At 38.2% G+C, this 14,481-nt stretch overlaps 1 protein-coding gene across 1 annotated transcript; it reads left to right on the plus strand.

The window, feature by feature from the left end:
* Positions 1-4,399: 4,399 nt before the first annotated feature.
* On the plus strand, positions 4,400-13,840 carry lrit3a (info leucine-rich repeat, immunoglobulin-like and transmembrane domains 3a). Its single transcript, XM_041262463.1, has 4 exons — positions 4,400-4,516; positions 4,819-5,291; positions 7,634-7,939; positions 10,803-13,840. The coding sequence occupies exons 1-4, from the start codon at positions 4,401-4,403 to the stop codon at positions 11,834-11,836; spliced, it is 1,929 nt and encodes a 642-aa protein (XP_041118397.1). The 5' UTR covers position 4,400; the 3' UTR covers positions 11,837-13,840.
* The last annotated feature ends 641 nt before the right edge of the window (positions 13,841-14,481 follow it).

The following is a 14,481-nucleotide window of genomic DNA, read 5'->3' on the forward strand; positions in this document are numbered from 1 at the left end:
AAGACAAGGTAGGTATGAGCTGGAGAGGATGGATAGCAGAGGCAGGGAGGCCGGCCAGGAGGGAGTTACATTAGTCAAGGTGGGACAGTACCAGGGCCTGGACTTGGAGCTGCGTGGAGTAGTTGGTGAGGGAGGGGCAAATTCTGCATATGTTGCTGAGGAAGAAATGACAGGAGCATGCCAGAGTAGAGATGTGCCTGGAGAAGGAGGGAGTGGTAGAGGATGACACTGAGGTTCTTGGTGGATAAGGAGGGAGAGAGCAAGAGAGAGGGAAGGAAGAGGGGGGAAAGAAAAGCAGGTCTAATTTGGAGAACTTGAGTTTTAGATGATGCCGAGAGAAAGGTAGAGATACGGGAGGAGATGTCAGAGTCACAGAGGGGAAAGGAGAGGAAGATCTGGGCATCATCAGTGTATAAATGATATGAAAAGCCATGGGAAATGAGGGTACCCAGGAAGCGGGTGTGGAGAGAAAACAGGAGGGGTCCCAGGACTGAGCCTTGGGGGACACCTGTCGAAAGAAAGCAAGAGGCAAAGGGTGAGCCATGCCAGGACAACCGGTACGTGCGATCGGAGAGGTAGGAGGAGAACCAGGCAAGGGCATTGCTGGAGAGTGGTCGACTGTGTCAAAGGCTACAGAGAGGTCAAGGAGAAATAGGACAGAGGAGAGGGAGGCGACACGGGCAGGGAGTACAGAGTTGGCGATGGAGAGAAGAGCAGTTTCAGTGGAATGTGCCAGGCAAAAACAGGATTGGAGCGGGTTGAGCAGAGAATGTATTGCCAGGAAAGCAAAGAGCTGCTGATGTACTGGATTTTTTTTTAAGATGGGGTGATGCAGGCCTGTTTGAAGGCAGAAGGGAAACAGCCAGAGAGGTGTTGAGAAGAAAGGAAATGAAGGGAGTAGAGCAGGGGTAGCAGGCTGGAAAATATTGTTTTTCTTCCATTTGTTTTCAGCAGAGTGCAGTTCAGTTTGACAGGTAAAAAGAGGGCAAAGGAAGTCGAGGCAGGAGGTAAGGGAAGTGAAGATGGTGGAGGTAGTCGAGTCTCCAGAGTTGGGAAAAGGAATCAATAGAGGGGAGGTGTGAGAGAGCAGCAGAGAAAAAGACAGGGGAGAGAGAACAGAGGTTCCATTGGAAGGGGGGGGGGGGTGGAGAGACAGAAGGTGAAGGACTGAAGAAGGAGAAGAAATACAGAAGAGTGGTTAGGGTTGGTGAGGTGGGTGGTGAAGTCTCCCAATAAAACAACAGGGGTGTGGGGAGCAGGTAGGGAGGATATTTCTGATAATTTCCTGTCCAAAATATTAAAACTCTCTTTAAAATATTGCAAAACGACTGCTTTAAAGGTGCTACGTGGGCTTGTTCACTCATCTTGCACCTCTAGAGGTCAAGGTTCAATTCTGCTAACAAGGTTAAGGTCATAAAAATGAAAATACATTGTCACTTCCAATATCAAACCTTTGTGCTTAATTTTAAGCTTAGCTGTATTTCTAGATATTTTCACCTGGCTGTAATTGTATCCTTGTGTTTTTTTTTAATGAATGTCTAAGAATTTAGGCACTCAGAAGTGATTGAATTTATTTATTAGTTCAGGTTTATGAATTGGCAGAGCCAAGTTAGGGTGCACCTAGGGTTTATTTTTTTTTTACTTTATAAGGCTGACCTTTATGATGCAAGTACACATCTTACCTCAACCAAACCAGAATGATATAACTAGCTACATATACACTTAGCAGCAGGTAAGATACTGAATTTGTTGTTAATGTACTTTCTGAAACAAATGCTTTGAAGAGGGGAAAACTTGCAAACTTCAGACACTGAAATATAAATATGCTATTGTTTGAGTGTGGCTATTAGTTTTTTTTAACATTTGTAAATGATAAAATGTTCTTTTTATTTCAGATGTTGAAGAGTAATCCTTGCGGTCTGCTGTCAAATTCGTTGGAAGATCACTATCAATAATCTGATGCCATCTAATGAGTATCTGTCAACTACCATTAACACAATAAGAATACAACAAATAAAAAATATACATTTCTAAATACACTAGCCCTGGCTTCATCTGAAGTTTTTTTACCCTTTTTACTGCACTCCTTACTGTTTGACTTTTCATAAGGTTTTATTATCTTTGAAACATATGAACATTTTACCTTCATGTTGGTATGATGGTAATACAGCCTCCACTGCTATCTTTGCTGGACAGATTACATGTTTGACATTAAGCCTCTCCTCAGCAAAGCAGGCCTTGGCCCTTCCTGTCCTTTCCTTTGTTCCAACCTTACCTGTCCTCAATTAGACACAGACCAAAATGAAGGTTTAAATAATGTAATACCTTCATGCTTCAAAGTTAAGAAAATACATCCTAAATTAAAAGTTAAAATACACAATATTATATGGTGGGAATGCTTCACACTGCCTCCTCAAGACCCTCCTGTTTAGAATGCACTTGTAGAGCTCTTGCTCTATCCCTTCTACTATGCACTGGACTTGCCCGACCGGAGCACTATGTTACTGGATGCTCCGCTGATGCCCTGTCCTTGCAGTAATAACATGTCATTGTAGATATAACGTATTGTAATCCTAACTTGATGCATCCTATTTCATATTGTATTTTGATAGTATTATCTGCACTTACTGTAATCGATACTGTATTTAAATATGAATCTTGCACTGTAACCTTGTATTGCCCTGTAACACCTTGGATAAAGAGACAAAAAAATAATAAAAATAATAATATAAAGCATTGCCTCATTTTCTTTTTCACTTCAGGAAGTGTGTATTGATGTTTTAATGAATAGTTTTGGCACATTTCACTATTCTGTTTAGCCTTTGATATTGTGATCCTTTAGGGATTCTGTAGTTACAGCGGCTTGTATGGGGTCACTTAGCTGTGTCTACAGCAGCCCAAGCCAGCTGGCTGCTTCTACCAACCAGGGTTATTTTAAAAACACACATGCAATCTGCCATTGTGGGTGAATGTACTATTAATGCACTATGGAGATGTGGGTTTCAGTTCTTGTGAAATTCATTCAGTAGTGATCTAAAGTTAGCTCTCAGTGGCCACTGCAATAGAATGCATCACAAAACAAGGACTGCACATCCACTCACAAATGAACAGGTCCCACTTGTGCTCTTCATTTTCAGTGGATATGTAAAGGAGGGTAGTGATGGTGGTGGGGGGTGGGGGGGTACACAAATGTGTACAGTATATAAAAAATGTATGCAGATGAGTTCCATACAAATAACACAACTATAAATCACCATTTGGAAATAACTTTACCTTAAATATGTCTCAAGTGTGCCATCTGCTGGGATTTCCACAACCTACATCCACTAAGTAGTGTGTGACAGGTGATAACCCCTTTTGCAAACAATCTTTATTTATGTGATTTATTTTGTGTTACTAACTTCCACATTCTACAGTATAACTGTATATTCCCACCAACTACATCAATAACTGTATTATATTTATTTACGTTTGTTTATTTTGGTATAAATCATGGGGGTACACTCACCAGGAATGGACAGGCCAACTTTGTTAAATGTGTGTACATTACATGAACCCAGGAAAGGTACATTTTGATCCTTGTTTTAATTGGAGATCCAGTTAATGAATGACTCAATTTGGTTGAAAAAGTTCTGCACCAGGCCTGTATGTTCAGTCCTGTAGAGGCTGGGGATTAAGAAGGAGCACCAGAGGGTTGCTGCTAAAAGCATCAAAAAGTGTCAGCATTTATTATTTATTTGTTTCCTTTATTTTTGTCAAATAAAAGTGCTTAGTAGCATCACTGTTTCAACGGCTGTCTAATTTCCTGTCTTTTAACCTGATCATTTTTGTCTAACCCTCACTGGGTGGATTCAATCAAAATCTACAGCAACGCTGATGCTATTTTATCAAACATCCAGACTTAGGTGGACGTGTCTCAAACACACCACTGTCTAAACAAACTCACAAAAAACCCCATAACCCTTGCTTTGACACACACTATAGTATTCGGGTTTCCATACATATTGCATTCCCCAACATTATTAACCAAGAATAGGTACGACCCACCACATTTTAATGCAGTAAACATAATGGAATATTCAGCTTTGAAAGTAACAGTTCAATCATATTTTGATAAAGTAAGAATTGGTGAAAGTGTACATGCTAAAAGTACTTTCCACTACAGCTTTTCTCATGTTATTATAGTAGACCTAGTTTTTCATGGTTCCTTGAATGACACACGTGTCCTAGCTAGGCCTGCTTACAATGTGGCATAGGGATAATTCTGAAGGTTACATGACCTGCAGAGCTCTGCTAATCTCCTCTAATCTTCTATTACCACCCTGATGTTGGAAACAGACAACAAATGGACTCCTGAGGAATAGGATTTCTTTCTTCAGTCCTGTTTTGCAGTGTTTGACATGTATCTGCTTATTTATATTGATATACTGCTGTGCTGTTTTACAATTGTGAACCCATTTTGCCCTTCTCAGTGTACATGTATATACCATGGAAGGAGTGATGGGACAGGAACCAGGTATGCTGTTTTCTTAATTTTGTTCAACAGTTTATTTATTTATTTATTTATAAAGTATGAAATAGTGTTTGAATGTAGGTACTTTTATTTCATGTGCATTATCTTTTTGATGGTTATGCTGAAATTGTATGGTAGATCAGCAACATGCAAGCTTCTGTTATTCATATTCAGAATTATAACCTAATCATTGGTCTTCTTTGCATTCTTATGTTATACACATTATTAATAACCTTATCATTGTTTCCAGGGGAATACAGCATAATAATGAAAGGCATTTTCGTGTTTATTTTTCTTTGTGGTAGATCTGTGCTGTGCAACGATCCAGATATGTCTGGCATCCCACTCAACATTCCAGTGGACACCGTTAAACTCCGCGTGGAAAAAACTGTGGTAAGAAATATTCCCACGGAAGCATTTTACTACCTCGTGGACCTCAAATATTTGTGGGTGACTTACAATTCTATATCTACAATCGATAGCAGCAGCTTTTACAACCTGAAAGTGCTTCACGAACTACGCCTTGATGGAAACTTACTTTCATCTTTTCCGTGGGAGTCGCTGCAAGAAATGCCTAATCTGCGATCTCTGGATCTGCACAACAACAGACTTACGACAGTCCCAGCGGATGCGGGTCGGTACCTTCAAAACATCAAATATTTAGATATTTCCAGCAATAAATTAACCACACTGCCATCGGATTTAATAGATATTTGGCCACCGTTTTCGACAAGTGCGAACATAGGCACGGATTCACGTCCTGAACGAGTAATATTAGGTAGGTAAAATTCACATTTTAAAGGCATTTCTGGTACACCTACCACATTTTGATGACATACCACTTTTCTAACACTACACTGGAACGCCATTTAAAATATAGATTTTTCTCAAACACATTATATGTATTCATGTTTTATTTGTACAATTTGCGACTTTCAGACTACCCCCGCTTGATCGGTGCTGTTAGCATCTAATAAAGCGGGTAAATGTTTTCTTTGGTGGTTTGGTTATTTTTTATCATAAGAACAGAAGAACATAAGAAAGTTTACAAACGAGAGGAGGCCATTTGGCCCATCTTGCTCGTTTGGTTGTTAGTAGCTTATTGATCCCAAAATCTCATCAAGCAGCTTCTTGAAGGATCCCAGGGTGTCAGCTTCAACAACATTACTGGGGAGTTGATTCCAGACCCTCACAATTCTCTGTGTAAAAAAGTGTCTCCTATTTTCTGTTCTGAATGCCCCTTTTTCTAAACTCCATTTGTGACCCCTGGTCCTTGTTTCTTTTTTCAGGCTGAAAAAGTCCCTTGGGTCGACACTGTCAATACCTTTTAGAATTTTGAATGCTTGAATTAGGTCGCCACGTAGTCTTCTTTGTTCAAGACTGAACAGATTCAATTCTTTTAGCCTGTCTGCATATGACATGCCTTTTAAGCCCGGAATAATTCTGGTCGCTCTTCTTCTTCGCTCTTCTTCATGCATGTTTTCTATTCCTTTCGATTAAGAGGGCATCACCAGGATCGAACTTCAATCACCAATGCCCTGTATAATATATCACGTCCTCCCCGTCCTCTTTTGTCTGGAGCGCTGCATCCAATAACATTACGAATCATACAAATGCGCATTTATTTTTTATTCGTCACCAATTTAAGAACTATATCAGTACAATTGGAATTGCTTTTAAATTTAGTTTTAAAGACTACAATTTGATTACTTAAAAAAATTTGGTGGGGAGCTGCAAAAAAAAAAAAAAAAAAAAAAAAATAAAGTCTTCTCGCTGCGCTTCATTAAAATCCCCAGCGAAGTCAGACTCGGAAAAAACATGGACACACATTCCAGACCACCAGCACCTCCTTCCCCTCCACCAAATCATAGCTTATACACCTTTCCCCCTTAACAGTGTTATGCGGAGGGCCATATTTTAAAAAGGTCTAATTAAGCAAATTATCAGTTCAATTAAGGGTCTAGTTAAGTAATTGAGAGCTCGGTTGGAACGAAAACCAGCAACCCCAAAGGGGTCCCCAGGACCGAGTTTGAGAAGCCCTGTACTAGGGGGTTAAGTTCTTTTTGTATCTACATGGCACTGTGGTCCAGTGGTTAAAGTCCAGGGCTTGTAACCAGAAATTCACCAGTTCAAATCCTACCTCTGCTACTGACACATTCACTATGGGACCCTGAGGACTCCTTGTGCTCCATCCTGCAGATGAGATGTTAAATCAATGTCCCACTGTAAGTGACTGAATATAATGCACAGTTCACAGGGTATATCTCTGTAAAGTGCTTTGTGATGGTGTTCCACTATGGAAGGTGCTATATGAAAATAACATCCCCTATGATCAAGAGTGAACATATTAATGGTTACTCTCTGGTGTACAAGATGTAAATAGAGATACCCATTGACAATGTTGCGTGTGACATGAACATCTCTCTTTAATCCTTTCTCAGGACCCCTGAGAGCCACCACATCAAAATTGATTTAAAGCACTTTTGCAATTGGCTGGATTCAGACTGCTGTTCACAAAATTTTAGGTGTTGCTTATTTTTGTGTAGCATAAATAACAATTTCATTTCTTTATTAAAGTTCAGTTACATAGAAAATGGTATTGTATGAACATGTCAAAAATCAGTATTATTCCAAGACGTGATAACCAAAATTTTAGATAGTTGCCCTTTTATGTATCAAACTTTTTTTTTTTTGGTGCAGAAAACCAATATAAGCCTTAATAAACATAGTCAACATAATGTACATATGGAATATGAGCACAACATTACAATGTCAGTATAATTCTGGACACATACAAGTACTTCTACCAATTGGAAGTTTATTTAAATTTAACTAAACTTCAAGGAATCGGTAATTACATATAATTTATTTCACACAAAATAAAACTACCTAATATTGCTAGATCCTAATAAAAAAATGCAGTAAGAAAATTCATTGTTGTTATGGAATAACACCCACTAGTGTTTCTTAGTAATGGTCCACTTATCGGAAGATTTCTTCTCTTGTAAGACTGCCTGGGATTTAAGACTGTATGTCAATTTAAAATTAGGGAGGACCGATATTAGAAACAAAAAATTCATGTAAGCGCAACAAACATTCACAACTGCTGTTTGCCTCTAGGTTTGCAAGACAACCCATGGTTTTGTGACTGTAGAATGTCAAAGCTGATAGAGCTCTCCAAGACATTTGAGATGGCTATTGTGCTTGTGGATACGCTTCTGACGTGCAGTGGTCCTGAGAACCTGGCAGGAGTTCTCTTCCAGAGAGCTGAACTGGAACAGTGCCTAAAACCTTCAGTGATGACCTCAGCGACAAAGATTACCTCACCGCTGGGGAGTAATGTTCTGCTTCGCTGTGATGCTACAGGGTATCCCACACCCATTCTGATCTGGACCAAATCTGATGGTTCTCCAGTGAACAACACAGGTAATATTTAGAGGTGTGCAGACTATTTGTTTCTTTATACATGTCACAAATACACTCATTATTTTGGTCTGAGCTTGTTTTGTTGTTTTCATCTGTGATCCTGTAGATACATAATCCATAATTATTAAGCACTAAAACATATCAATTATAATTCATATTTTTGGCAATTTAGCATAGCATGATGGTACTATCTTTTAAAACCAGCTAAGAACAGCCGCACCATAATTAAATAACTATTATTATGTTTGTCCGCAGATGAAAACTTAAAAATACTAAAATAAACTTGAATAGTCAAAACATCACTGAATTTAGTAACTTTCTTTTAGAATTTCTAAGTGCAGACAAACATGTAGCACCTCCTCAGGAGCCAAGACAGGAGAATGTGCCACCATAAATGGCATAGGATCAAAAAATCAATAGCCTGGCTATGCCAAGAGACGATTCCTCAGAATTTAAGTAATTTTAACACATCCAGTTAAGCTTCTTGTAAATTCAAAGTTTCTCACGGGTTCATTTTATAGGGAAGTGATACATAAATGGGAGGCAGTCAGAAGAGAAAAGGCACACAGACAAGAAAAACAAAATAATCATAAAGCTGTTTATTTGGAACAGTCATTTAAAAGTAGGAAGGTCAATCCAGGTAGGACAGTAAAGTTTTTATAACATTGGTACTAATAGAATCATCAACTTCAGCAGTTTTGTACTGTACTGGATAGTACCAATACAGTAACATGTGTAAATAACAAATACAAACGAAAACAACAAAACTCATACTAGCAAGTCAAAATGTATCAAACCAACGAAACCACAAATTTGCAAATTGATAACTTTGCCAATATTTAACCATATATACCTATCTCCTCACAGCACACACAAAGCAATACCTCAAAAAAACAAGTGAATCACCCGCCAGCAAGATAGCAAGTGTATTTAATTACCGAGTTCGTTATAATTATATATTTATTGTAATTACATTCCAAGCCGAGCGCTTCACAGAATATTATTAAAAACACGTCCCACTAAAAACAATGCATCATAGTCTAAAATCAGGGGCGTTTCTCAGAACGACAGGCTGTTGGGCATTACACCGTATACATGTGCCATTTTACAAGCAGAAGGCCACAGTAAATTAAACTTGCTGAGTTTTGAACAGTACATTTCAGTAGTCGCTTCCCTTTGGGATTTACTCACAACAGCCAGTTATGGCTATAAAAAAATAATCAAATTCTAAAAATATATAAAAATTGGTTTATTCACGCCCTCTCATAATTCCGAGAATACTTCGCTCGCTACTCATAAATCTCACAAAGGCAGGTTTAATATCGTACATTCCCAAAAATATAATAACGAACGTCAGATTACTTGTCAAAAAATTCTAAACACTAGTGTCGGCGACATGACACATACACAGAACACTGACGCTGTGTCCCGACAACCTCTCTTTTACTCAACATTCTGTTCCACCTACTGCATAGGAACACAGCCTTTAAAAAAGATCCAGGTGAGTCGAATTAATATTTGATTGATGGAAGGGCAATCCGGGAGGGCCGTCCTAAAACAAAAACATCAATTACAGAGAAATAAACAAGCCCAGTGGCGACCCGACACAATTACTTAATTATAGCGCGGCTGATCTTAGCTGGTTTTAGAAAATACAGCCGTGACTCAAATGTCTCGTGGTATCTTGTATAAATCGAATCGTGTTGTTTGAATACTTTTTGTGTTTAAAAAGAGGATGTACTAAGCACAGCAAAGAACAGTGCTCAGCCTCAGAGACACGTTTAAAAAAGTTACAACATGAAACAATAAAACCAAATAACAAAGCAAAAAGGGCCAACTTTCAATACTACAATAAAACACATTTTAAATATATTGCATGTGTGGCCTATTAAAGTCATCAGTTAAATTAGGCGATCATGAATTTGCCTATTGGGAATTTTCCATGATTTTCAGTTAGGGTGGTTTGATTTGATATGCACAATAAATCTAAACAACACTACTGTCAATCACTTGAAAGACCTGACTACTGCCTTACTTTCATCTTATAGAAATGAATGGGGAAGAAATCTAGGGTATATTACTTAGAACAGAGCTGGAAGTGTTAGGATTTAAACGTGTTATTATTTTCCAAATGCTGAGTAGGAGGCTTAGTCTTTTTAATCATTCAATATTTAAATTATTTCTACTTCAAAACTGTGTCATTGGTATGCAAACATGCAAAACAACTCAATAACCTTTAGAATGGAATCATTACAAAAATTAGATTAAATGTTTAGAAATTTAAGTGCAAACTTGTGTAATCCTTAGAATGCTGCCGGCAAGTAGCTGGTTCCTTCTTCAAAGAGAAACTACCACGAACTTTAAAAACCAACTGTAAGTGCATGTACACTTTATAAATGCACTGCCAAATGTCTGTGTTGTGTTCTTATGAGGAGCAATCTGAAAACGGTCACATGGTTTTTATGGTAGGTATGATAGGTGGAGGGCCTCACATAAGTGTGAACTCTGAACTGGGCTCTGTTTTTTCCAGCCAACAATGCAGTTAGTTGTAGTCAAAACTATTAGGTATAATACAGTAGGTTAGAAGAAAATGTATTTTCATTTGAGCACAATTCTCAATCACAAATTTCTTACCCATTTAATACTGTGTCACTACCTGTAACTACAAGTGCAGAGATTTCCTTTGAACCCATTTAAAACTACAAAGCCGCACCTACCTTAGTGTTACCTGTTAAACATTTCAGCTGGGGGGCTTGGAGGACATCTACAATAACAGTAATAAGGTTAATTAAAACTGAAAAAATATATATTCTGATCACTGATACTGTTTCAATATTAAACCTCCCTTGTTTCCCTTTTTCAGTAGTTCAGGAGTCTCCAGGAGAAGGAATCAGGTGGTCTATTGTAAGCTTGAATGGGATTTTATACCAGGATGCTGGTGAATACCAATGTAAAGCTAAAAACCTTGCTGGGATGTCCGAAGCTTCCATCACTCTGACTGTGGTTGGAGTCATCACCACAACAGCGTCTCCTCTGAGGTTTTCAAAGCGACTGAGAGCAGAACAGACTGTCACCACTCCGATGAAAATAGAACCGATTACTAAAGGGTTAACAACACTGTCTCCTACAACTCTAGCTACCACCACACTAAGCAGCGTTCTGAAGAAAAAGCCTGTACAAACTAGCCAAACTAAGCCAGTTGCTGGGGGGACAAGGCCCACAAAGTCACAACCGGTTGTCAACAACCAAAAGCCACAACAGGAAGATAGAAACACAACAACCGCAGCTGTAGTCCAAAATATCACCATCAAAAACCTGCAAGTTGTGGATCAAACTGAGCAGAGTGCAGTGGTGACTTGGGTGGTGCCTAATGCCCCTAGAGGTGTTGCTCTGAATGTGATGTACTCAGCATACGGTGTAAGAGATAAGCAAATGATTAACACAGACACAGGGAAAAGCAAAATCTCCATTGATGGATTAATTCCAAGCACTAAATACACAGCGTGTGTGAGCCTAAAAGGAAGTCAACCTAAGAAAGACCAATGTATTGTTTTCTCCACATTAGACGTTGTGACGGAAGACCCCCAGGCACACATTCTGATTGTTGCTGGCGGCATCGCCTGTGCCATTGCGCTGCCTCTGGTCATTGTACTGCTTTATAAAGTTTTGAAACTGTACTGTAAAAAGAGTGCTTCTGAGGGTGATGATCTTTCCAAAGAGACATATGTCAAATTTGAGACATTGTCACTGAAGCAGAAAGACATAGGCTCTAATGGAGACGTGTGGGCTCGCAGAAACACTTCCGAATCAGAGAGAATGCTCCTTTGTTCCAGGTCCAGCATTGACTCCCAGATGACCTTTAAAAGTGACAATTACCAATCAGAATACTTATACTAGTTTCTGTTGTGCGACACTCAACAAAGGAAGAAGTGGGGTGAATTTAATCATGCTATAACACATATCAGATCATTGTGAAAGAGTTATGTCACACTATGGACAAAGCCTACAGGCTGGAAATGTGTTGTTATGAACTAATCCAGATGTCTGATGTACACTTGCTGTTCAGAATCTGTGAATCTGTGTGCATTTTTTTACCCAAGATGATTAGAATAGGATTTGAACATTGGATTTGTGTGTGATAGAGCCTTCATTCATTTCAGTCAAACTTGAACAGAAGTGAAAATTGTGACAGTACAGTAGACAAGAGTATTGCAAATGCCCGCACAAAGGAAGGCATTGTGTCCAACTAGTGGTTCATCTTGATATTTTATAGAAGATTCATTTGTAAGCAAGCTAACACTTGATTGATTTCAATGATAACTTGTGGTGTTTGGCCTAGAGATGTTAAGCAACATAAAAAGGTCTCTTAACCACGTATTGCCTTTATTGAGTAGCGCAGTGTTTTCAATGTGGTTTTTTTAACCAATGGTTTATAAACCATGTATCCAAAACAGGACTAAACCTCTGTTTATCTGGAGGGCTGTGCCCTGACATTTTTTTCAAGTAATAATTCTCCACACTTGCATACACCAACCTATGGGGGAGATATAGGCCTGCATTTTCCACTATGGGAACTTGCAGGCAAATTGTCCACTCCCTAGCAAATGTATGAAGTGGGTAATTGGTGGAAAGTGTTTCAAATAAGATGTCATTATTTTCAACCTGTATTCGTGAATATTACCTTTCAGATTATTTTATTGGGTTTAATGCAGTTTTGGTCTCTGTACTGTTTTGTTTTTTAACTGGAATAACCTATTGGTTCCCTGTTTTTTTGTCATTCTGAAATCTTATCTTCAGATAGGTAGTCAATGTGCATGACAGAAGTTAGAAGACTGTATTGAAAAGGTTGTACAAAGCAGTACACAATTTATTGAACTTATTGCCAATATTGTGAACTGATTCTCTGGTATCCTTCACACAGAAGACTGCATGTTTCATATAATAGCTAGAAGTGCAGGTTAATACAAAACTTGAATTGTAATAGAAATATAACAGAATATCCCGTTTGTGTGTTTCGTGTTTTTCTGAAGATTGTATTTACAGTATTGTTGTTCTGATTAGTTATTATCATTTTCTGTTTATTTAACTGATTAGAAACATTGACATCCAAACATATTGTAAGAAATAGTACAGACTTAATATTTATTTATAGTTTAATTACAAAAGAGGCAGTTTTCATCAGGCACATTGTGTATCAAATGTTCCTGTTTTTTTCCCCATTTGAAATGTTGAATTAAAACCCAAGTTGCAAACCATTGCCATCCCCAGCTGTAAATAAGTACCTAATACATTTAATTCCACTTCCTGAAGAAAGACATTCACATCTGTCTATAAACCTTTCTTCCTTCATTTGTGTCTACTTTGACAAATGGGATTAACAGCTGGAATTGTGTTATTTTATATTTTTTGTCCAGATAAGAAACTGTTTTAAGCAGCACCTAGGACTTCACAAAGGACACCCTATGAACTCGATGGTTGTCATTAATTAGAGACCATCCTAAACCTTCTTCAAGGTGGAATTCAGTTAAATATAGAATGAAGTAACCTGAAAGCTCGTTTGTTATCATTGGAGTATTGTGAAAGTAATGCTTCAAGAAAAGCATGGTTTGTTTTGCATATGGTAACAGCTTTATGAGTAATATCCTTATCGACAGTATGTGATTGTGTGAAAAAAGGAAGCTGTTTCACACAGTTACTTTTTGGCAGAGAGCACCACAAGTCATAATTAATGTTTCTCAATCAAAAACACACCCAGCAACCCTGTCAATAATTGGAAATAGTGAGCGATTCCCAGGGATGAACCAGCCTCCAGCTGGTGTGCCTCCTGCCAATGTTAACAGCTGTTCAGTTTTCATTACAACATTTGTACAGTTTGTTTTATGCATATGTATGGAAAGAAAAATAAAGAACCTTTTATTTCTTGAAAATGCATTTGTGGAATTGTTTCTTAAGGTGCTGCAATAAATATATTGCCACAAATGTACTATCGATTTCTGCACTGTTTACTACAAATAAGGATAGCTGTATTTGAAACAGAACTTATTAGTACAGCAGCTGTTGCAAAAGATACAGTATAAATACATCTTTCCGGTCAGTACATAATTTACAAATTCATATACATTTGTGCCATTCTCTCACTTATTGCCAGACGGTTTTGGTTGCTAGGTTTTAGATATTATTGCGTCTTCATTATCATGCAGTTTAATGCCACATTCTTTCCATAGTTGAAACTCTACTACAATGTATTTACTTGCATGAAAACACAGAAAAACGCTAAACCAATTAGGGATTGTGTACAATAAATGAAACTCCAGTCTTACAACCCAGTGCTCACATTTTATACGGATTAGTTAGCTAGCACATTGCATGTGGAATCCTGCACAGCTCACATTTGTAAACTCAACCCCAGCAATATAAAGAAAGGGGTGGGACAAAGTAGAGCTGAGAAACAGCAGGGTGTCCAGATCATCTGAAAAGAAGCTACTGACTAAGGAGGCACATGTCCATTCAAACTTAAAGAAGAGATTAAAGCAGAAAACGAG

The sequence above is a fragment of the Polyodon spathula genome, chromosome 1, assembly GCF_017654505.1.
Source record: "Polyodon spathula isolate WHYD16114869_AA chromosome 1, ASM1765450v1, whole genome shotgun sequence".
NCBI classification, from domain to species: Eukaryota; Metazoa; Chordata; class Actinopteri; order Acipenseriformes; family Polyodontidae; genus Polyodon; species Polyodon spathula.

Bases quoted from the DNA above. Each gene is read 5' to 3' on its own strand.
- lrit3a (XM_041262463.1), top strand. From the start codon at position 4,401: ATGTATCTGCTTATTTATATTGATATACTGCTGTGCTGTTTTACAATT. The intron at 4,517-4,818 runs GTATGCTGTTTT...TCTTTGTGGTAG, and splicing joins AGTGATGGGACAGGAACCAG to ATCTGTGCTGTGCAACGATC. The intron at 7,940-10,802 runs GTAATATTTAGA...TCCCTTTTTCAG, and splicing joins TTCTCCAGTGAACAACACAG to TAGTTCAGGAGTCTCCAGGA.